Source organism: Apis mellifera, linkage group LG10, assembly GCF_003254395.2.
Source record: "Apis mellifera strain DH4 linkage group LG10, Amel_HAv3.1, whole genome shotgun sequence".
Classification (NCBI taxonomy): Eukaryota; Metazoa; Arthropoda; class Insecta; order Hymenoptera; family Apidae; genus Apis; species Apis mellifera.
The window spans coordinates 3,838,629-3,865,029 of record NC_037647.1 but is presented as its reverse complement, the minus strand read 5'-3'; the positions used below and the strand labels follow the sequence as shown (position 1 = coordinate 3,865,029).

At 28.9% G+C, this 26,401-nt stretch overlaps 1 protein-coding gene and 1 non-coding gene across 7 annotated transcripts in view; both read left to right on the top strand.

The window, feature by feature from the left end:
* LOC410006 overlaps positions 1-26,401 on the top strand; it is a 142,316-nt gene that overhangs the window by 114,901 nt on the left and 1,014 nt on the right. For 5 of the 6 annotated variants that reach the window (XM_026443493.1, XM_006560821.3, XM_006560820.3 and 2 more), the window contains 10 exons: positions 1,007-1,179; positions 7,848-8,280; positions 9,148-9,544; positions 9,682-9,916; positions 10,021-10,192; positions 10,322-10,561; positions 10,856-11,011; positions 13,278-13,435; positions 13,655-13,764; positions 25,751-26,275. In XM_026443493.1, the coding sequence (XP_026299278.1) occupies positions 1,007-1,179; positions 7,848-8,280; positions 9,148-9,544; positions 9,682-9,916; positions 10,021-10,192; positions 10,322-10,561; positions 10,856-11,011; positions 13,278-13,435; positions 13,655-13,764; positions 25,751-26,275 (2,599 nt within the window). The remainder of the gene's footprint in view (positions 1-1,006; positions 1,180-7,847; positions 8,281-9,147; positions 9,545-9,681; positions 9,917-10,020; positions 10,193-10,321; positions 10,562-10,855; positions 11,012-13,277; positions 13,436-13,654; positions 13,765-25,750; positions 26,276-26,401) is intronic. The other variant, XM_026443494.1, reaches the window with a different exon arrangement.
* Mir971 (microRNA 971) lies at positions 5,126-5,252 on the top strand. The gene has a single exon (NR_039464.1). It is a non-coding gene; the product is annotated as a microRNA 971 (primary transcript).

Sequence of the window (26,401 nt, the reverse complement as noted above, 5' to 3'; positions counted from 1 at the left end):
TAAAACGAATTATTAAAAATTTAATAGATATTTTTTGTATTACAAATGCAAAATATATATATATTTTTAATCGATTCTTAATAAAATAATTGATATTTATTAATTATTTTTCTTTTAATTTATTTCTTCGATCGTAAAGTGATAATAAAGTAATATAAAACATAATGGTTTAAGGTGAGTATCATATCAAAAGATATAAAGATATTACAATTACGCAAATGTTATTAAATTTACAGAAATAAAAAAGATTGCAGTTTTCATTTCATATACCCTGAGGGAGAAGCTGTTATTTTTATTGATCGTCGACCTATAAAAATATACAATTTAATTGAATCGCTGAGATAAATATTTTCCCAACCGATATATTGTATACATAAAACATACAGTATACAAGTTGCGCTATTTTTACAAAATAAACATGCATCTCGTAAGAAAAGAATAATATTTGTCCACAAGGGAATAAAATTTTTTCTAAAATTTTTTTCTTAAATATCCATAAATTTGAAAGAGATAAGTAAAAAATGAAAAACATAATAAAAACGACACGATTAAAGTAAATTTAAAATTCACCTCTTAATTTATAATAATAATTATTATTATTACATAACACAGAGTTTCACAAAATATAAAAAAAAAAACTCTCATCAAAATATTATTAAATAACAAAAGACAAATCTTTGCATGGACAGCAAGAAAATTTTTCCAAATATTTATATAATATCAAATATTAAACATAATATCAACAATTATTAAATCTTCATTTCATCATCAATTGTAAAATATTCTAAAGAGCAACGGTAGGATTATAAATTTAAGAAAAAGAAAAAAAGAAAAAAATTGTGAAATGGAACAAATCAATCAGGAAGGAAGTTAACAAAAGATATCGTATCGGAAATCAGCTCGTTATACGTTATAACAAGCTCGTCGTTATTAATTCGAAAAATATTGTTCGATGATGCGTTTATTCAGAGATACAGAGGGATCATTAATTCCTTCTGTTTCACAGGTTCAAGAACCAAATACTTTGCGATCTTCACTTCGCTGACGTGGCGCTGATGGAGTGCTCGGACTTCATGCAGCAGTTGCGCAGCTTCAAACCACAAAGTTTAGGCTGCGCAGTTGCCCGAAGGAAGTCATCAACCACTTTAATCTTCCCCTTACCACCGCAAGCTTGTTCAGGTATGGTTCCAGCTAATTTGTCAATTTTCTAAAACTATCTCGTGGCATGTGTGTCTTGTGAAATGGTTTAAATTAACAATCAATGTAAAAAAGGAAATATTGTATATAACGTATTAGAATATGTTAAGAGTTTTATCAGTGAAAACAGATTTGACTTTAATTTATGTCATATTTCTTATCAATGTCTTAAGGTTCGGACAGTTATTTGGTGAAACAGCAAGTAATAATATAGAGAAAGTAATCCTAATATTGTAAATTCCTTATTTCCTTCATGCTTCCTCCATTAACTCTGATATACAAAAACAAAATAAAACAGAGAATATATAATCACTTTTATCGAACACACGGTTCAATAAGAAACACATTTAATTCAAACAGATTTTTAAATCTCACGATTCAATAAATAAAGGATTTGACAAAGTTGTTATTACATAATGGTAAAATTAAAAATCATACCTTGATAACTTTTCCATCGATTATTAATTTTTCATTAATTATATAATAAGTTAAAAATAATATTATTTATTAAATTTGATAAATAAATATTAAGATAATTGTATAACGCGGACTTATTTCGGGAAATATATATATATATAAGCTGATGTTATTAGAGATGCTGAAAATTCACGCAGTCGCCGGTTGAAGGTTAACAAGTTAAGAGACTCGAGAACGAGTCGAGAGGAAACGGAAGGAAAGAGACTAGAATTGCGAACTTTTACTAGGCGTACATATGTATGAGTCGACGCTACAGGTGGTTTCTCCTGTCTTGGATTACACGCCTTTACATTCACTGGCTTCGTTTCGAATCTAAATCGAATCGAATTAAATCCTCAAGTGTTCAACTTGTGATTAAGTTGTTGTGGTTTTGTTGTACTGGTATATGATTTAATTTGTACATTTTTCTCATTTCTTATTATTTTTAAAATAAGATATAACTTAGGAAGAAGAAAAAGCTATATGTTTTATCTTGGAATAGTTTACAATTATCAATTAGAATACTTTACAATTAATATCAATTATCTTAGAATTTTAGAATTTTAGGTTTAGAATCTATAATAAAAATTGATTATTTTATAAAATTTTTATTATGGTTCACTTCTTATAATAGTTTATTGTTCCAAGGGAATGTTACTTTTTGATATTACAAAAGACTTCTAGGGATATTATAAATTTTTCAAATAATACAAAGGATTGTAATTTATTTTGGTTTAAAATATCTATATCTTTGATCATTTTCTATTAATATCTTTCAAGTTTTTCAGAAGAATATATTTCAGAAATTTAATTTTTCTTATTACAAATTGATCTTAAGATTTGAAGATGAATTTTAGAAAGAAAGATCTTCTTCTTGGAAGATAAAATTAAGATTTATAAAATTTATTATCGCAAGTAAATAAATTTCCATTTAATGATATTAAGGGATATATCTCTCGACATATTTGAAGAAACATGAAATAATGCACGTATTTTGTATTCTGAAATCATTTAAGTAAATAAACATGTTTTGCAACATGTTTTGAAAGCTTAATTGAATGAGCGTGTTTCGCATACTCAAGTTATTTGTTATTTCAAGGCAAATATTTGTCATGTGGACAGAAATGGTTATTTGTTAATTGCAAAAATAGAAATGTCGTCAAATTTTGATAAAATAAATGTTTGAGCATTTTAAAATATAATGCTTTATTTATCTATTGTTTTAAATTACTTTATATTTCAATATGGATATATTTCATCTAAAAGGAAGTAATTTTTGAAAGAAATTAATACTTTTAAAATTCATATTATAATTAAAATAAATATTAATATTTTATTTCTTAAAAAAAACTAACACAGTTTATAAAAAAAAAATTCTATGTCACTTGACTTAGAAATGATTCTTTCTATCAAACAATATATTTAATATATACACTCATCAAAATCGTGAATAATTTTTTCAATAATAATTCAATAATAATGTTCAATATATTCCACATTAAATATAATCAAAAGTAAGATAAAATTCAACGAAAGTAAATATAGTAAATCTCTTTCGCCAATAATTAATATTCATTTCTTTGACGAAGAATTAATAACGGAGAAAATCCAAATAATCTGACAAAATTATAGACAACTTAATATTCCATACGTATGGGAGCACATTTACACATTCGTATACTTTGAAAATTTATTCTCGTACATGTAATTAAATCGTTATTTAATTTAATACACCGTTGCTAAATGACATCCGCAACATCGCCCCGCGTACGAAATTAATCAAGTTTACATAAATCCATGGAAATGCGATGTTAAAAGTATTCGGTTGCAATAATCCAAATATCCATTTTATTCATGAAAACGGGTTCGGGTTGAAATCGTGCGTGAGAAATGCGAAAAATCAAATAAACGTTTTTACAAAATTTTCTGACTGACAATTGTTACAATGGAATCCGCCGAGTTCAAAATTTGCGTTAACTCGCGTGTATGCAAGCAACTTGCATACAGGCACGTATGCAAATCTGTCCGGTTTTATTAAAAATCGAAACTCGTATGAAAAAGTTTCATCTCGATTTCAATGTTTTCTATTATTTCCTATATTTTTATATTTCTATTATTTATAGAAATAAATGTTATAAATGCTACGAATGTCACGAAAAAATTTTTAAGTTAAAATAACTTTCTAATATCAACCATCTATCTAAAACAAAATTATATATTTTCTCAATTTTAAATTTTCTTAAAGATATAATAAATCATTATCGATTGAGAAAAGTAACGAATTTAAACTTATCTCATCGGGATAAAATCCAATCCATATAATTCTGAAAAGGAGAGAGAGAGAAAAAGAAAGTAATCTAGAAGCAAACTCGATCCATCAAACATTTACTCGACACCGCGACAAGATTACCACCCCTCCATCAACCTAAAAAAAAAAAAAAAACTCACCGTAATACCAACCTTCTCTCCCGTCTCAAAAAAATCCAAAAATTTTGCCAAAAATTACCAACGATATTAGACTGCGGATGTTTATAAATGTATATTGTTATAGGAAACAAATAAAGCAATAATGGACAAATATATATTTTATTTTCTATCTTTCGCGTAATAAGTTTTGCATATTGATATTTATAATTATATGCAAAAATACATTATTATATATTTACATATGCATATTATATAATCATATGGAAAATTCATATCGTTAGATTAATTTATTCTATCGGTAAACTCTCACATAGCAACGTAGAGTCATAGTATACGTGTAGCCAATGCTAATTATAGGCTACACAAACCATGTTTTTTGCAACCTTGAGTCACTAATTGAACACGTTACGTTATATTTTGAATTCAGATTATCAGAACGATAAGATAATTATTCGCACAAGGATTTTTGGATATTATATAAAAACAAAAATAGACGTAACCTTTTTTTAAAAATCCATCATCATTAACACTATCGATAACGCGATGTATTAACCTCCATTAACTCCTGCTCAACATTTTTATTATTACATATTTATTTACTTATCAGTTTAATCATATATTTGATTGTTATTATTATCTTACTTTTCAAATATTATCATTATATCACATATTTTTCCACAAACCGACATATGACCGAGAAAAATATTTCGAAAATTATTATTGCGAGAGTTGCATCGAATTTTGAAAAAAAAAAATATATATATATATATAAAATCGTGAGGGGAAACATCCGCAGTTTAATCGTTATTTTATTGCATATAAGAGGATATCTCGCGATCCTTGAACGCAGAGATACGAGAAGAAGCTGGAAGAGGAGCATCGTCATCCGTAGGAAGGGGGTATAAAAGAGGAACCGGCTGTCCCCGGGTATCGACGATCGAATTTACGAACCACTACAGGCCATTAGTTCCTGCAGGGAGAAAGCCGAGATTAGAGGGGCGGAAAGACGACCAGTCTGGAGAGAGAAAGGGAGAGAGAGAGAGAGGGAGAGGGAGAGAGACGAGGATGCACCGGGGCCGGTTCACTTTAAGTTCGAATACCAAGCCTGTCTATAAACAGTTTGGTGTTCTACCTTACAGTGAGTCGACCGTGGTATCGTCGACGTTCCAACAAGTAAAGAGAGAGAGAGAGAGGGAGAGAATGTTGAACGTGTGTGTCCATCTAAAAAAGGTTGGTGTATTATAACACGTATATTCACGACAAATTAATTTTTGATTGATAAAAAATATAGTGTTTTCTTGTTGGCTTTATCGATCTAAGGGAATTTGGTAACAGGTTGTCGATATTCGAAAGATATATTTCGCTTGATTTGCGATTTTTTTCCTTAAGAGGTTTCTCTTAAATCATTGCTGCTTTTGATACGACGATCGTACGTTTCGATCAGGATATTTTTCTTAGTTCTTCTCTCTTTTCGTCGGACAATTCTTATATCTGAATTTGTTTATCAAAAAAAAATATCAGATATTTAATTATCTTTCGATATATAAATAACGGTTGAATTTTTATTTTTTGTTTTTACCAGGGGTTAAATCTAGATGAAGGAAGAGACGAAGATGGAAAAATAATAATAAATGAATTTTTAGAATAGTATTATGATATAATTATATAGATAAAGAATAAAAATTACAAACAAAGTAATGCATTAATTAGTTGTACAAATTTTCAAATTCATCGTGATCATTTTCCATTTACATCTTATCTTTAACAACTTTTTTTGTGACATTATATAAAATGATCTCGATTTTCGAATCTCGATTCTCGAATCAATCATCAAAAAAAAAAAAAATAATATTTATCATTATCATACTCATACAATTATCAATTATATTATCAAGAATTTATAACATAATCTTCATATAATATAATCTTAAGAACTTTATTTTTTATATCCACGAAAAATGTCCACGATGCTTTATTTCCCAGAATTTGATCCTGAACGATTTTCTCGGAAATATCTCGTGCAATAATCCGCGTATCATAAATCTTCCAAAGAGAGAAAAAGAGACAGAAAGAAAAAAGGGAGAGAGAAGGGCGGATCGATGAAAAGCGAAATGTTGCGAAGGGGGGAAGAAACGCGACTATCGGCGATACGTGACTAAGTGGACGGATAGCCTAGTTGCACGTCGAAAGAAAAAATCCTTGAAAGAGGGCAACCCCCGAGTTAGTTCGATCGGATTCGACCCCAACAGCAAGCCTTGCTCCCTTAATGATTTCCAGGTCTCTCGACTCTTTCACGTTTCCACGTGGCTACGAGGAAACGTCTTCGAGGTGGTGGTTTGGATCGACTGTTGCTTCGGGGTGGAGGGTGAATAATGAGAGGGTGGATTCGTTGAAATTTTTCGTACTCGATGCGAGGAGTGTGTTGTTTCGAGGAGAATGGAAGGGTGAATTGAGGAGAATAATGGAAAATGAAATTGGGAGGGGAGATAGATTTCGAGGGAGTGTGAAATAGCTGTATGGTGTTTCTGAAAAAGTTTCTGTTTATTGCTGAGCTTTGAAGAGACTCGTGAGGATAATTTTTAGATGTCGTTTACTTTTAAAGTAAGTAATGATTTGTTTATAAAAATTTGTGCAACGTTGTTATATATAGATAGATGAATAATTATTGAATTTGGTATACGGTTGTTAAAATATGTATAAAATAATTTTCGTATATTTATTGTGTACAATTACAGTGAATTCAGATTGTGAAATTGCAAGTTTTTATTAAAATGATAATTATATAATTGTAGATTTGCTAGTTGTATTTTTTAATGAATAAATGTTCAAAGGGGATAAGGATTGCTTTATCGAATAATACGTAATTTCTCGTCGAAATAAGAAAAAAGAAATAATGATTATTCGCTGTTAAATGAAGAAATAAATAAATTTAAATGAAAGTAATAATTATTTCGTATAAAAATAAAAATAAAAGTAAGTTTTCTGTTACGTAACAGAATAAAAGAAAGAAAATCGGACAAATTAATGCCAGATTATGAGTATTAAATAATGAACAATGATTAATGAAATATATAACCGTAATCAAGTAACAAACGAATGAAACAAATAAAATTCTCTTTCGTTATTTGAATATCCAACAAATATTTCATATATTATATTTTTTAATTTTATTTTATTTGCTTCTCGTTCACGGAATTACATTTTAGTCGTACATCATTATAATGAAGTTGCGCAATGTCTTTTTAATAAAATTACTAGTTTCTGAATTTCCCATTAAAATTCAAAATTGTAATAAATTACAATCCTCTTCTCTCGTTAGTAAATAAAATTCAAGTTATAAATTATTAAAGGACATAATAAATACAGTTTAAAAATAATAAATAATTAATTATAACTTGATTAATGAATGACTATGATTACTTTAAATAAATAATATCACGTATTCTTAATATTATAAAATAATCATCGTTCTAAAATTATTATTTTACATTTTCCAGATTATTCACAATTTCAACCTGAATTTAATCATTTAAAAAAAATCATTCTTTGATTAATCTTGGATACAATAAAAATTAAATGGATATTAAAATTATTATTTTAAATTTCGAAAAAAAAAAATCAAATAATCCAATTCTAATTCGTTCAAATTAATTTATTCCTTAAATCCTCACGAGGAGAGACCATCCTTTCCTTCCTTATTTTTATCCATAATAATTTTTACAATATGGTTAACCAAAATATTACATTACATTTTCTTTTTCCAATAGATGAATTCTGCAACGAGTTCCCTCACAACCTGATACCCACACCTGGCTACTGGATCGAGTGCTCCAGACAGCAGATCACCTCTGACACGATCTGGGACGAGAGCGAGAGCGGAGAAGCGACCGACACAGAATTGGCCGAGGTCCAGCAAGAGTCTGACACCGACGAAGTGCCCAGAAAGAAGACCACGATCGAGGAGCAATGGGAGAAGAACCAAGGATTCGAGTTGACCTCGGTCGAACAAGAGACGTACGAGAAATATTTCTATGGAACTGAGCATTGGAATTATTTCACCAACGATGACGATCTTGGCCCCGTGATACTTAGCATCAAGCAGGAAACGTTGAACAGTCGGGATCAGTTCAGAATTCTCGTCAGGGCTATCAGTTACACTGTGCACGGGCTGATTCCCGCAAGTTGTGTATTTGCCGACAGGTATTTATTTCATTTAATTTTTAAGAAATAGTAAGAAATTTTCTGTAAGAATTTTGGTATTTTTTTAATACGTTTTTTAAATCGAACATCTCTTGGAAAAATATTCGTATTTGTATCTTAAGTGGATAGAAATTGCGTCGATTGCAAAAGTAATTTCGAAAAATCAATAACACGAGTCGAACGAGTAGTATAAGTCAGCCATTTCGCTTGTAAATGTAATATACGTATATCGAGTGTTAAAAGTGAGAGTAAAGAATAGTTATATCCTAACTCTCTCTAGAGTTATTAATATCGTTTAAGTAAATGGAATTAAGAGAAAAGTTGTTTTATTTATTCGATATGAAATGGGATAATGGAAATTTTGTGTCTTCAGATAGGAAGATATGGTTTAAACTACTTTTGAGAATATTACAAATTTATTACATTCCAATTGAAAGAATCATAGAATGCTATTTGCCGCACAAATAACAAATATTTAACTTTATTGCTACAAGGAGCACGTACTTATATGAACATATATACGCTTTTAGAAATCATTTAGCGAAAGACAACACAGATTTCTCTGTAACACAGAATTGCTTTTATTTTTCATTTAGAAATGTTACGCTGTAATCAATTGGAGTGAAATCAAATAAAATCTAAATCTGTTGATGTCAATTAACAATTTGCTGGCATAATATTACATTTTCTTTTCTTCAAAATGATTAAAAATGATTAAAAAAAATAATATTTCTAAAATTCTACAAAATTTGAAGAAAAAGAAATTAAATCTCAATCTCAGACAAATCTCTCTCTCACTTTTCGAAATTTCTTTTCTTTTTGAAAATAAAAAATTTCCTATTAGAAATTATTTCTCGTTTTTCGCAGATACAATCGAGAGGAAGTGGTGCGCAGTTTAGGCAAAGAGGTGAATGTGAATCCACCGTTAACGTTGGGCCAATTACCCGACACCCAGGACGAGCTTCTGAAGCTGGATCAGGTATTCATAAAATCGGAGCTGAAAGTCGGTGTTCTTTACGTTCAAGAGAATCAGTGCACGGAGGAAGAGATATTGGATAACCACGAGAATTCGCCACTGTTCGACGAGTTCCTGCAGATTCTGGGCGATAAAATTCGTTTGAAAGGTTTCGACAAGTACAAAGGTGGATTGGACACGATTCACGATCTCACCGGATTGTACTCGGTCTACACCAATTGGCGAGGGATCGAGATCATGTACCACGTGTCCACGTTTCTTCCCAACGAGAAACACGACGTACAGAGGGTAAAGAAAAATTCTTTTCTCCCATATTCATTTCTGACTGATTTGATAACTAATTTCAAATAATATTGTATCTGCTACGCCTCTATCAATTTAATCGATCTATCCTCTTTGATATTTAACAATTTATATTTTTTTAGGTGCAAAAGAAACGACACATAGGAAACGATATAGTGTGCGTAGTGTTCTTGGAGGCTGACAAGACGTCGTTTAATCCAGCTTGCATGAAGTCGCATTTCCTCTACACGTTTATTCTGGTTCGAGTCAGTCCACGGATAAAAAGGAAAGTTACCAGATACGAAGTATCCGTTGCTACGAGGGATGAAGTTGGAGCATACAAGCCTTATCTTTGGGAACAAAACGTGTTTAAAAAGGGTAAATAATATTTAGTCACATTCTATCGAGAAATTTTAATTTGTAAAAATGAATATAATTAGGCTTGTGATTTCTACGAGATATTAATATACATATATATATAGGTCCCATGTTTCGTGAGTGGTTATTGACAAAGATCGTCAACGGGGAGAGAGCGAGTTATTCCGCGCCAAAATTCGCAAAGATGCAAGAGAGGACGAGGACTCAAATGTTGGAAGACATTGTAGCCAACTTGGCCAATCACGCAGAAACTGGCCAAATTCCAAAACCGTACAGGTGAATAAAAAAATAAAAATTAGTAAGGGATAAATTAAAAATTGGTTTTTTACTTTGCATTATATTTTATTTAAATTATATACAATTTTATACAATTAATAAATTGTTGTTAAAATTTGCTATTTTTAGGCGTGGTTCATGGAGACCAATAGGACACATGAGGCCATCTTCGCCTCTTTTGGATTCCGTCAGGGATCAATTCGAGGATCCAGATCAACTTGCCAAGGACTTCACTAAAGTGTTTTTGAACGATCAAGAGAATGCCACGTTAAATACGAATCTGTTCGACATTTCGTTCTTGGTGCATGGTCCACAGAAGCAGAAAGTTCGTTTCTTCGGTGTTAGAGCAATATTGGCGGTCAGAAGCAGGTACTGGATCTGTAATCAAGAAATTAAATTATATTCCATGTTATTAATGTAAACAATTTTTGAATATATGTATAATTGATATCAAAATAAATTTATTTTTACCAAGTTCTATTCTATATTTTTTTTATTCATTTCTCTATTATTACATTACTATTTTTATTACTATTTTTATAATATTATCTTAAATTTGATGAACTCTTATTTAAAAATTAAATATATTAAGAATACAGAGATAAGAAATTGACGTTTGAATAAAAATGTTATAAAATTACGATTTTTAAAAATTTTTTCTAGAGTCTTCCAGGAAATGTTATATGGAATTCAAGCTGGTTTTGGAAGTCCACAAGTACCGGTTGCCGAATTACTTGCTAGGCCAGTACCCACATTATTCAGTCCACAAAAACCAAGAAGTTCAAACTTTCTTCAAGTTCCTGATGTGGAAAGCCCAAGGTTTGTATCTTGCGAATTACTTTTGTTAATTAGAATTGTGCATTTTTATTTTCAAATCCAGTTTATATATCAATAGGTTAATTAATTAATACATATGCAACAAATAAAAATATTTATCGACAATCATATAATTCAGAGTTTGATGCAATGTATTCATTAATCCATTTTTTTCTAATTATAAAGAAAATTTTTTTTTTTTTTTTTAGACAATTTTTATCTTTTCTATAAATACAACATTATATTATAATATTTTATGTAATTTAATTTAATTAAATTTACCAGTATATTAATTAAATTATATGTATTATATTTTGTAATATTTTATACTTATGTTAATATTAATGTAATCAGTAATATAGTTTTATTATATTATTATATTGTATTATTTTATTATATTATATTATTATAATTTGTATTGTTTATATTATTTTTTGTAAATTAAAGAATCAATCAGTTTTTTCTTCTCTTTTATTTTCAACTTTCCTTTCCTTTCCTGTGTTAAAATATTTATTTTACTTCCATCCTCTACTGATTAAATTTTTTTTATAGAACGTTAACCAGCAAAATATTCTCTTTTTAATTAAGAAGGAGTTATTACTTGCATGGAAACAAATATACACGAATCCTTATCACAATCCTATCTTAACTATATCTATTTTATTTTATTTTTAATTCGAATTCTTTGCATAATTAGTCCACGAAAGAAATGGGTTAATATAAATGGATTAAGATAAGGATATAACTGGATTTATTTAGCAAGTAAAAAAAGCCGGAAGTAACGGTGAGATTGAACTTGCCTTTGATGTCGTTGTCGAATGTAATTATATATATATATATACATATTTTTATATATTATATATTATATATCGTACATTTAATCGTAATTATGTGTATTTTTTACGGCACTTCCATGTCTCCTATCCTCACACACATATACACACATACTTACACACTTGAATACACAATGCATATACAAACAATTACACACAGCACCGCATGTGATTATATAAGTATTTTCACTTTTGACAAAATTTTCGTATTATATTCTATACTTATATACGCAAATAGAATTTTTTGCAAGATGCAAGATATAGTTGAAATCCGGTGTCTTATATTTTCCTTGTCTTTTGAATGATTATATTGTGTAGCATGTTTAATTATACGAGATTATAATTTGAAAACGAATTGAAAACGTTAAAGAAAGCACTGCAAGAATAATTATCGAATTATCACACCAGCCATGCTAATTATTATTAATTATATATTAATATATATATCTATCTTATTAGCTTCGGTCGTGATAGACGTGTCGATTTTTCTTTATCTTTTTTTTTCTTTCTTTTTCTTCTTTTTTTTTTTCATTTTCCTTTGCCGTGCGTGCTCTGTTTGCCTTCTATCTCTCAAATTCTCGGTTTTTCTCTCATTTTGACTCTTTGCTGACGAATATACTCGCAAATAGAATTTTCTTTCAAATTCATCTATTGTTATATTTATTTATTAGCACATCTATATTAGATATTGATCTTGTTTTATCAGTGTAAGAGTAATAAAAGTATTTAAAGAAAAGAAAAAAAAATCAAAATTCTTCGCTTTGTTCTTATAACTATTTGATAAATTTTGAGATATAATAGAACTTTATTTATACAAAGAAAATTTTATAGTGCTTGAACAATTAGTTTCTATTATTGAACAATCATTTCTACTTACGTGAATACACTTATAATTAATTGGTAATATATTTTGTATTTTTAGTACACAGATGCAAATCGTATAATTATATAAAAATGATGTGAGTTAATGTTTGTCGTTTCTTCCAATTGTTTCGTCCGTAAAGGGTTAAAAACATGTTCGATATCTTAAAAATTTATTTACAAACGATTATGGCATACGATTTGGCTATATAGGCATGCGGTAAACACGTTCGAGAACGAATTAATTGAATTTATTATCTTCTAATCTTGTCTCTGCTCGGTTTCTCTATATTCTCTATATTGGCATTCTTCAATTTTTGCGAACGAAGGAGACGAGCTTTCGTCGTTGTCTCGTACTGTCCATTTTTACTGCTATTATTCGATGCGTTCAGGAACGTCCACTTAAACCCGATCAAATCTTTGAAAAAAAATAAATAGTTCCATCCCTCGAACGTTCCATCGTGGATCCAATTTATTCCGATCTCGTTGATCCGTCTCTCCAAGAAGAATTTCCTCTCCGTATCCTGAGGTGCCGCTCTGCGGTTTCTGTGAGATACTGGCTCTGACTTGTTTAGACCTAAAAGCGTGCCCTCGTCACCGATGATGAAGCGAGCGTTCTCGAGGCTCGGCACGATCACTGCAGGCTGGGGAAGGAGCATCAAAAAACACGGGAGCGGAAACACTTTGCAATCCGAGGATCGAAAACGTTGGGCCAGTTCACAGGATTGCAGTAGTAAGTATAGTATTCGTTATTATAGATTTTATTGTAATCGAAGATAAAATTTTTTTAATAGCAGATAACAAACTCTATCGGATTAATTTTAGAATTGATGTGGATTAATTGGATTTTTCTTTTTTTTAAATTTTAATTTAATTTTTAATTAAATTTTTTTTAAATTTTAAACGGAAATATTGAGATAAATCTCGTTCCAAATTTCGATTATATTTATAGATAAAGAGGCGAAGGAAAAGGAGAAAGCTGCACAACAATTAGCGGTGCCAAGACTAAGTGTCTGTGCAGATGCGCAAAAAGTAGATAGAGCGAAATTGGCACAAACAGAGGTAAATATTAATAAATTAATATATATATATATATTGGTGAACTTGTAACTTAGCCGCACTCTCAGCCAACATTACTGCTGTCAATTATATATGTTATAAAATCATATCATAGATTTTTTTATAAGTATATATACATGACTGTGCATGCAATCGGTTATATATTAAACGTACAAATGCAACCAAATATTATATACAATTATAATATATATATATATCAGGTGAGATAATAAAAATATTTAGTGTTTGTTTAAAACAAGCTTGAGCATGTTCTCAGGATATATAAGAATATTCTGGATACACAAATTAGAGAAATAAATTTTATTATGCAATTGGTCATTAAAAACAATGGATTCATTCCCAGTAATAAAAATAAAATGCCAAAATATCCTCGAATTTTTAAAAAATTTAAAAAAATGATAAAAAACGCACGAAAAATAGCAGGAGGTATGCGTACAAGCAATAAAAATCTAAATTTATGTGTAAACTGGAAAAAACAATAAAAAAGCTTTAAAGAATGGCTATGATAAGAGAAATAGTAAAAAAATAACCAGGAGAACGGTAAATGTAGGATAAATGTGAAAAAACTCCTTTTAAGTTATGTTCTCCTAATAGAAAATCGAATTTTTGGCCAAAAATGTGGTTCTATTGTTCAAGCAGTCGGAAATTTCCAAGAATTTGACGTCATTTCTAAGAATTGCTAAAATTCCTGGAAATATTTCTCGAACGACCTCCTATCGTATTATGTTCTCCTAATACAAAGTCGATTTTTCGGCCGAAAGTTTCGATGAAATTTCCAAGAATTTGACGTCATTTCCAAGAATTTTAGAGATTCCGAGAATTTGACGTCATTTCCAAGAATTGCTAAAATTCCTGGAAATATTTCTCGAACGACCTCCTATCGTATTATGTTCTCCTAATACAAAGTCGACTTTTCGAAAGTTTCGATGAAATTTCCAAGAATTTGACGTCATTTCCAAGAATTTTAGAGATTCCGAGAATTTGACGTCATTTCCAAGAATTGCTAAAATTCCTGGAAATATTTCTCGAACGACCTCCTATCGTACTATGTTCTCCTAATACAAAGTCGACTTTTCGAAAGTTTCGATGAAATTTCCAAGAATTTGACGTCATTTCCAAGAATTTTAGAGATTCCGAAAATTTGACGTCATTTCCAAGAATTGCTAAAATTCCTGGAAATATTTCTCGAACGACCTCCTATCGTATTATGTTCTCCTAATACAAAGTCGACTTTTCGAAAGTTTCGATGAAATTTCCAAGAATTTGACGTCATTTCCAAGAATTTTAGAGATTCCGAGAATTTGACGTCATTTCCAAGAATTGCTAAAATTCCTGGAAATATTTCTCGAACGACTTCCTATCGTATTATGTTCTCCTAATACAAAGTCGACTTTTCGAAAGTTTCGATGAAATTTCCAAGAATTTGACGTCATTTCCAAGAATTTTAGAGATTCCGAGAATTTGACGTCATTTCCAAGAATTGCTAAAATTCCTGGAAATATTTCTCGAACGACCTCCTATCGTACTATATTCTCCTAATACAAAGTCGACTTTTCGAAAGTTTCGATGAAATTTCCAAGAATTTGACGTCATTTCCAAGAATTTTAGAGATTCCGAAAATTTGACGTCATTTCCAAGAATTGCTAAAATTCCTGGAAATATTTCTCGAACGACCTCCTATCGTATTATGTTCTCCTAATACAAAGTCGACTTTTCGAAAGTTTCGATGAAATTTCCAAGAATTTGACGTCATTTCCAAGAATTTTAGAGATTCCGAGAATTTGACGTCATTTCCAAGAATTGCTAAAATTCCTGGAAATATTTCTCGAACGACTTCCTATCGTATTATGTTCTCCTAATACAAAGTCGACTTTTCGAAAGTTTCGATGAAATTTCCAAGAATTTGACGTCATTTCCAAGAATTTTAGAGATTCCGAGAATTTGACATCATTTCCAAGAATTGCTAAAATTCCTGGAAATATTTCTCGAACGACCTCCTACGGTATCATGTTCTCCTAATACAAAGTCGACTTTTTGGACAAAAATTTTTCTATCGCTCATTTTCGACATTAACACTTTTTCTTAAATATCTCGTTTATTATTCAGAATATTAAAAAATGTTTCAAATAAAAGTTGAATGGTTTCGAAAGGGCTATACTCTAACGCTCTCATTTTTTTAGTAAGTTGACCAATAAAGAGTTTTTCAAGCACAACTTTACTTTTTTTACCGATAACATGTACTTTTTAAAGCACCAATCGATGGAGCATAAAATTTCCTATAAAAAAGTATTAACCCACTTATAGCGAAAAACCATTAGTATAAAAGATATAGCAAAAATTAAAAATTTGTAGGAGGTCGACCTCCTATCGTATCATGTTCTCCTAATACAAAGTCGACTTTTGGACAAAAATTTTTCTATCGCTCATTTTCGACATTAACACTTTTTCTTAAATATCTCGTTTATTATTCAGAATATTAAAAAATGTTTCAAATAAAAGTTGAATGGTTTCGAAAGGGCTATATTCTAACGCTCTCATTTTTTTAGTAAGTTGACCAATAAAGAGTTTTTCAAGCACAACTTTATTTTTTTTACCGATAACATGTACTTTTTAAAGCACCAATCGATGGAGCATAAAATTTCCTATAAAAAAGTATTAACCCACTTATAGCGAAAAACCATTAGTTTAAAAGATATAGCAAAAATTAAAAATTTGTAGGAGGTCGACCTCCTATCGTATCATGTTCTCCTAATACAAAGTCGACTTTTTGGACAAAAATTTTTCTATCGCTCATTTTCGACATTAACACTTTTTCTTAAATATCTCGTTTATTATTCAGAATATTAAAAAATGTTTCAAATAAAAGTTGAATGGTTTCGAAAGGGCTATATTCTAACGCTCTCATTTTTTTAGTAAGTTGACCAATAAAGAGTTTTTCAAGCACAACTTTATTTTTTTACCGATAACATGTACTTTTTAAAGCACCAATCGATGGAGCATAAAATTTCCTATAAAAAAGTATTAACCCACTCATAGCGAAAAACCATTAGTTTAAAAGATATAGCAAAAATTAAAAATTTGTAGGAGGTCGACCTCTTATCGTATCATGTTCTCCTAATACAAAGTCGACTTTTTGGACAAAAATTTTTCTATCGCTCATTTTCGACATTAACACTTTTTCTTAAATATCTCGTTTATTATTCAGAATATTAAAAAATGTTTCAAATAAAAGTTGAATGGTTTCGAAAGGGCTATATTCTAACGCTCTCATTTTTTTAGTAAGTTGACCAATAAAGAGTTTTTCAAGCACAACTTTATTTTTTTTACCGATAACATGTACTTTTTAAAGCACCAATCGATGGAGCATAAAATTTCCTATGAAAAAGTATTAACCCACTTATAGCGAAAAACCATTAGTTAAAGATATAGCAAAAATTAAAAATTTGTAGGAGGTCGACCTCCTATCGTATCATGTTCTCCTAATACAAAGTCGACTTTTTGGACAAAAATTTTTCTATCGCTCATTTTCGACATTAACACTTTTTCTTAAATATCTCGTTTATTATTCAGAATATTAAAAAATGTTTCAAATAAAAGTTGAATGGTTTCGAAAGGGCTATATTCTAACGCTCTCATTTTTTTAGTAAGTTGACCAATAAAGAGTTTTTCAAGCACAACTTTAGTTTTTTTACCGATAACATGTACTTTTTAAAGCACCAATCGATGGAGCGTAAAATTTCCTATAAAAAAGTATTAACCCACTTATAGCGAAAAACCATTAGTTTAAAAGATATAGCAAAAATTAAAAATTTGTAGGAGGTCGACCTCCTATCGTATCATGTTCTCCTAATACAAAGTCGACTTTTTGGACAAAAATTTTTCTATCGCTCATTTTCGACATTAACACTTTTTCTTAAATATCTCGTTTATTATTCAGAATATTAAAAAATGTTTCAAATAAAAGTTGAATGGTTTCGAAAGGGCTATATTCTAACGCTCTCATTTTTTTAGTAAGTTGACCAATAAAGAGTTTTTCAAGCACAACTTTATCTTTTTTACCGATAACATATACTTTTTAAAGCACCAATCGATGGAGCATAAAATTTCCTATAAAAAAGTATTAACCCACTTATAGCGAAAAATCATTAGTTTAAAAGATATAGCAAAAATTAAAAATTTGTAGGAGGTCGACCTCCTATCGTATCATGTTCTCCTAATACAAAGTCGACTTTTTGGACAAAAATTTTTCTATCGCTCATTTTCGACATTAACACTTTTTCTTAAATATCTCGTTTATTATTCAGAATATTAAAAAATGTTTCAAATAAAAGTTGAATGGTTTCGAAGGGCTATATTTAACGCTCTCATTTTTTTAGTAAGTTGACCAATAAAGAGTTTTTCAAGCACAACTTTATTTTTTTTACCGATAACATGTACTTTTTAAAGCACCAATCGATGGAGCATAAAATTTCCTATAAAAAAGTATTAACCCACTTATAGCGAAAAACCATTAGTTTAAAAGATATAGCAAAAATTAAAAATTTGTAGGAGGTCGACCTCCTATCGTATCATGTTCTCCTAATACAAAGTCGACTTTTTGGACAAAAATTTTTCTATCGCTCATTTTCGACATTAACACTTTTTCTTAAATATCTCGTTTATTATTCAGAATATTAAAAATGTTTCAAATAAAAGTTGAATGGTTTCGAAAGGCTATATTCTAACGCTCTCATTTTTTAGTAAGTTGACCAATAAAGAGTTTTTCAAGCACAACTTTAGTTTTTTTACCGATAACATGTACTTTTTAAAGCACCAATCGATGGAGCATAAAATTTCCTATAAAAAAGTATTATCCCACTTATAGCGAAAAACCATTAGTTTAAAAGATATAGCAAAAATTAAAAATTTGTAGGAGGTCGACCTCCTATCGTATCATGTTCTCCTAATACAAAGTCGACTTTTTGGACAACAATTTTTCTATCGCTCATTTTCGACATTAACACTTTTTCTTAAATATCTCGTTTATTATTCAGAATATTAAAAAATGTTTCAAATAAAAGTTGAATGGTTTCGAAAGGGCTATATTCTAACGCTCTCATTTTTTTAGTAAGTTGACCAATAAAGAGTTTTTCAAGCACAACTTTATTTTTTTTACCGATAACATGTACTTTTTAAAGCACCAATCGATGGAGCATAAAATTTCCTATAAAAAAGTATTAACCCACTGATAGCGAAAAACCATTAGTTTAAAAGATATAGCAAAAATTAAAAATTTGTAGGAGGTCGACCTCCTATCGTATCATGTTCTCCTAATACAAAGTCGACTTTTTGGACAAAAATTTTTCTATCGCTCATTTTCGACATTAACACTTTTTCTTAAATATCTCGTTTATTATTCAGAATATTAAAAAATGTTTCAAATAAAAGTTGAATGGTTCCGAAAGGGCTATATTCTAACGCTCGCATTTTTTTAGTAAGTTGTCCAATAATACCCGGTGCATTATATTATGCAATTGGTCATTAAAGACAATGGATGCCAGTAATAAATTACAGTGCTCAAAATATCCTCGAATTTTTAAAAAATTTAAAAAATTTAAAAAAATGATAAAAAAACGCACCGAAATTAGGAGGACGTATGCGTACAAGCAGTAAAAATCTAAATTTATGTGTAAATTGGAAAGAACAATGTTTCAAAGCTCTAAAGAATGGCTATGATAAGAGGAATGGTAAAAAAGTAACTAGGAGGACGATAAATATAGGATAAATGTAAAAAAACTCCTTTTAAGTTATGTTCTCCTAATAGAAAGTCGAATTTTTGGCCAAAAGTGTCCTTCTATTGTTCAAGCAGTCGGAAATTTCCAAGAATTTGACGTCATTTCTAAGAATTGTTAAAATTCCTGGAAATATTTCTCGAACGACCTCCTATCGTATTATGTTCTCCTAATACAAAGTCGACTTTTCGGTCGAAAGTTTCGATGAAATTTCCAAGAATTTGACATCATTTCCAAGAATTTTAGAGATTCCAAGAATTTGACGTCATTTCTAAGAATTGCTAAAATTCCTGGAAATATTTCTCGAACGACCTCCTATCGTATTATGTTCTCCTAATACAAAGTCGACTTTTCGGTCGAAAGTTTCGATGAAATTTCCAAGAATTTGACGTCATTTCCAAGAATTTTAGGGATTCCGAGAATTTGACGTCATTTCCAAGAATTGCTAAAATTCCTGGAAATATTTCTCGAACGACCTCCTATCGTATTATGTTCTCCTAATACAAAGTCGACTTTTCGAAAGTTTCGATGAAATTTCCAAGAATTTGACGTCATTTCCAAGAATTTTAGAGATTCCGAGAATTTGACGTCATTTCCAAGAATTGTTAAAATTCCTGGAAATATTTCTCGAACGACCTCCTATCGTGTTATGTTCTCCTAATACAAAGTCGACTTTTCGGCCGAAAGTTTCGATGAAATTTCCAAGAATTTTAGAGATTCCGAGAATTTGACGTCATTTCCAAGAATTTTAGAGATTCCGAGAATTTGACGTCATTTCCAAGAATTGTTAAAATTCCTGGAAATATTTCTCGAACGACCTCCTATCGTGTTATGTTCTCCTAATACAAAGTCGACTTTTCGGTCGAAAGTTTCGATGAAATTTCCAAGAATTTGACATCATTTCCAAGAATTTTAGAGATTCCAAGAATTTGACGTCATTTCTAAGAATTGCTAAAATTCCTGGAAATATTTCTCGAACGACCTCCTATCGTATTATGTTCTCCTAATACAAAGTCGACTTTTCGGTCGAAAGTTTCGATGAAATTTCCAAGAATTTGACGTCATTTCCAAGAATTTTAGGGATTCCGAGAATTTGACGTCATTTCCAAGAATTGCTAAAATTCCTGGAAATATTTCTCGAACGACCTCCTATCGTATTATGTTCTCCTAATACAAAGTCGACTTTTCGAAAGTTTCGATGAAATTTCCAAGAATTTGACGTCATTTCCAAGAATTTTAGAGATTCCGAGAATTTGACGTCATTTCCAAGAATTGTTAAAATTCCTGGAAATATTTCTCGAACGACCTCCTATCGTGTTATGTTCTCCTAATACAAAGTCGACTTTTCGGCCGAAAGTTTCGATGAAATTTCCAAGAATTTTAGAGATTCCGAGAATTTGACGTCATTTCCAAGAATTTTAGAGATTCCGAGAATTTGACGTCATTTCCAAGAATTGTTAAAATTCCTGGAAATATTTCTCGAACGACCTCCTATCGTGTTATGTTCTCCTAATACAAAGTCGACTTTTCGAAAGTTTCGATGAAATTTCCAAGAATTTGACGTCATTTCCAAGAATTTTAGAGATTCCGAGAATTTGACGTCATTTCCAAGAATTGCTAAAATTCCTGGAATTATTTCTTGAACGACCTCCTATAATATTATGTTCTCCTAATACAAAGTCCAATTTTCGAGTACTAAAAATTTTTAGTCGAATTTTTGACATTGTATTAAGAGAATATAAGTTAATAGGAGGTGGCACAAGTTTTTCTTAGAATTCCAAGACTGATATTTTTATCAATTTTTCGTCTTTTTTAAGGTAATACAGGAAGATTAATGTAAAATGTAACTTACCTTTTATACTTACCTTCTTGTACTTACCTTTTATATTCTCAGGAAATAGTCATTTTTTAACAGTTTACTTAATTCTAAGGGATTAAGGGAAATATAGGATGGGTTATTATTTTAATATCTCATTAATGTTTCATAATGAGATATTAAAAAATGAGATAAAAGTTATATGATTTGAAAAGAGGAATGTCCTTTTTCTTAATTCTTTCTCAAATAGACGCATTGAAGCCTTACGGAAATTAATGTTGTTTCTTTAAATAGAATTACATATCTTTCAATGATCTAATAGATGCAATACGGTATTCTCTATAAAAAGGTACTAAAGCATTCATAGCATAAAACCATTAGAAGTTTAAAAAATATTTAATTAAATTAAATTATTTTTTAAACTACGAGTTATTTGCTATATGGGATTTAATACTTTTTTTTTATAGAGAATGATGAGGTGCATTTATTGAAGCATTTAAGAATGTAAAATTCTATTTAAAAAACCAACATTAACTTTCATAAATCTTCTATGGATCAATATATGGAAAAATTAAGATTATAAGAATGTTTTCTTTTCGAAACCTAACTTTTATCCGAAATGTTTTTTAATATTATGAAAAACAAACGAGATATTCAAAATAATAAATACAAAGTCAGTATGTAGATTTAAGAGAATTGTTGCAAAAAAAAGTGGCAGTAAAAAGGTAAGTAAAGGTAAGTAAAGGTAAGTATATAGAATTAAGAAAACTGTTGAAAAAAACAAAATAAAAAAAAATAGCAGTAAAAAGGTAAGTAAAGGTAAGTAAAGGTAAGTATTTTTCAAAAATTTTTGTATATAAACATTGGAAATGTAAATAAACAGACTGAAAATGTAAATAAACATAGAAAATGTAAACAAACAAACCAATGTTTGTAAACAAATCGAAATTTTATGTAAATAAACATTAGAAATGTAAATAAACAGACCAATATTTGTAAACAAACCGAAATTTTAGGTAAATAAATATTGGAAACGTAAATAAACAAATCGAGAATGTAAATAAACATTGAAAATGTAAATAAACAAACCAATGTTTCTAAACAAACCGAAATTTTAACGCCAGGGCTTTAAATTATCGAAAAATTTTGAAAATAAACATTGGAAATGTAAATAAACATTGGAAATGTAAATAAACAAACCTGAGAATGTAAATAAACATTGAAAATGTAAATAAACAAACCTGAGAATGTAAATAAACATTGAAAATGTAAATAAACAAATCTGAGAATGTAAATAAACATTGGAAACGTAAATAAACAAACCGAGAATGTAAATAAACATTGAAAATGTAAATAAACAAACCAATGTTTGTAAACAAACCGAAATTTTAACGCCAGGGCTTTAAATTATCGAAAAATTTTGAAAATAAATATTGGAAATGTAAATAAACATTGGAAATGTAAATAAACAAACCTGAGAATGTAAATAAACATTGAAAATGTAAATAAACAAACCTGAGAATGTAAATAAACATTGGAAATGTAAATAAACAAACCTGAGAATGTAAATAAACATTGAAAATGTAAATAAACAAACCTGAGAATGTAAATAAACATTGGAAATGTAAATAAACAAACCTGAGAATGTAAATAAACATTGAAAATGTAAATAAACAAACCTGAGAATGTAAATAAACATTGAAAATGTAAATAAACAAACCTGAGAATGTAAATAAACATTGGAAACGTAAATAAACAAACCGAGAATGTAAATAAACAAACCAATGTTTGTAAACAAACCGAAATTTTAACTCCAGGGCTTTAAATTATCGAAAAATTTTGAAAATAAACATTGGAAAAGTAAATAAACAAACCTGAGAATGTAAATAAACATTGGAAATGTAAATAAACAAACCTGAGAATGTAAATAAACATTGGAAATGTAAATAAACAAACCTGAGAATGTAAATAAACATTGAAAACGTAAATAAACAAACCGAGAATGTAAATAAACATTGAAAATGTAATTAAACAAACCAATGTTTGTAAACAAACCGAAATTTTAACTCCAGGGCTTTAAATTATCGAAAAATTTTGAAAATAAACATTGGAAAAGTAAATAAACAAACCTGAGAATGTAAATAAACATTGGAAATGTAAATAAACAAACCTGAGAATGTAAATAAACATTGGAAATGTAAATAAACAAACCTGAGAATGTAAATAAACATTGAAAATGTAAATAAACAAACCTGAGAATGTAAATAAACATTGAAAATGTAAATAAACAAATCTGAGAATGTAAATAAACATTGGAAACGTAAATAAACAAACCGAGAATGTAAATAAACATTGAAAATGTAAATAAACAAACCAATGTTTGTAAACAAACCGAAATTTTAACTCCAGGGCTTTAAATTATCGAAAAATTTTGAAAATAAACATTGGAAATGTAAATAAACAAACCTGAGAATGTAAATAAACATTGAAAATGTAAATAAACAAACCAATGTTTGTAAACAAATCGAAATTTTATGTAAATAAACATTGGAAACGTAAATAAACAAACCGAGAATGTAAATAAACATTGAAAATGTAAATAAACAAACCAATGTTTGTAAACAAACCGAAATTTTTACGCCAGGGCTTTAAATTATCGAAAAATTTTGAAAATAAACATTGGAAATGCAAATAAACAAACCTGAGAATGTAAATAAACATTGAAAATGTAAATAAACAAACCGAGAATGTAAATAAACATTGAAAATGTAAATAAACAAACCAATGTTTTGTAAACAAACCGAAATTTTTACGCCAGGGTTTTAAATTATCGAAAAATTTTGAAAATAAACATTGGAAATGTAAATAAATAAACCTGAGAATGTAAATAAACATTGAAAATGTAAATAAACAAACCTGAGAATGTAAATAAACATTGAAAATGTAAATAAACAAACCTGAGAATGTAAATAAACATTGAAAATGTAAATAAACAGACCAATGTTTGTAAATAAATCGAAATTTTTACGCCAGGCCTTTAAATTATCGAAAAATTTTGTAAATAAACATTGGAAACGTAAATAAACAAACCGAAAATGTAAATAAACATTGAAAATGTAAATAAACAGTCCAATGTTTGTAAACAAACTAAAATTTCGAAATATCGAAATATCGAAAATTTTGAAAGTTTTTATCAGTAGAATATTATTTGAAAGATGATTTAAAAATTTCTAAAAATCTAATAAACTTACCTTATACTTACCTTATACTTACCTTTTTTAACTGCTATATTTTCAGGAACAAATCTTTTTTTCAACAGTTTACTTATATCTAATTATAAAATTTAATGTACTATACTTACCTGATACTTACCTTTTTAGTCTGCTATATTTTTTGAAACAAATCTTTTTTCAACAATTTACTTATATTTATAATAGTTTAGTTATATTTATAAATTTATAAATTTAATTTATCTTTTTTGTAGTTACTTTTTCTATATTTACTTTATTATCATCCAGTAACTGTAAAAAAAAAAAAAAAAATATATAAAAATATATTTGAAATATGAATATAAAATATATAAAAAAGAATTAAATATATTTTAAGATTAGATAGATAAGATATTTTGTAACAATTAATTTAATATTCAATAATATTATGAAATATTGTCCATTGGTTCTCTAAAAAAAAATTCAATAAATTTTTCATTACAAAATATTGTAAAAATTTCATGCCAAAAAAAATGATAAAATTTGATATACTTATCTGTTTTCTACTTATCTTGTACATATTTATCTTTCTGCCATTGTTATAATATCTATCAACTATAATATATAAGAAAAATACAAAAATATATATAAAAATATGCATAAAATATATAAAAACAAAGATATATGTGAAAATATGCAAATAAAATGATATAATAATGAATAAAGATTGAAATTCTTGGAAATTCGTCGTAACTATTCTGATATTAATTCTTTTCCAAGAATTTTCTACATGTGAATAATAATATACAAAAAAAAAAAAAAAAAAAAAATAGTGATTCAACTTTCGCAACTATACACACAATATAATAAAAAATATCACAAATATATAATAAAATATAACATAAAATATCTGTGAAACATCATGCTAAATTATTCTCATATACATTTTATATTATAACAAATCATAAATAAAACTTCGATTTATATAAATGTTATTTAATAATTTTCTACATCTTAAAAATTAATTATTTTAAATTTGTAATTTTACACAATTTTATACGAATTTATAAATTATCAAATAATTTTATTTCAATTATTTCAATACTTCAAACTATTTCCAACAATTTTTATATATAAAATAACGTTTTATATGTTACAAATTTTTCTCACAGTTCGACATCATCGAGTTCGATCCAAAGACGTTCAAAATCCTGCTCAATTATCTGCAAACTGGCTCCTGTCCACTGACTTGCAGCAACATACCGGGCCTCATCTGTGCAGCGGAACACTACGATCTACCCGAGCTTCTACAAGCGTGTTTCCACCATGCAAAACAATTCTTACGAATCGAGATCGTATGCGTGATGCTGAGCGCGTTGGAGAACTATTGTTGGCGTTACACGTCCGCCTCGGAATTGGTCAACATGATCCTAGCTTTCATCGAAACCAGGGCGTATCAACTGTTCCAGTCACCTGATTTCTTGACACTGAGCGAGTCGATGGTCCAAATGATCATGTGCAGGGGCCTCGAGGTCGGCGAGATTAGAAAATTCGAGGCGATGCTCGAGTGGGCGAAGAACAGGATTAAAGATAGAAAGTCGACCAAAGTCGATCCGAAAGTGGAATTCAAGCGTATCATGGACAGACTAAGCAGAGATTTGAAACTGCACAGGATAACACCACAAGAACTTATCAGGGTGAGAATTCATTAAATATATTTTTTTATAAATTTTAATACGAGTAAATTAAAAATAATATTGAATTCTATTATTGATTATCTAATATTTCTTTTCTTTTTTTTTTTTATTACTTCTTTCTAAAAA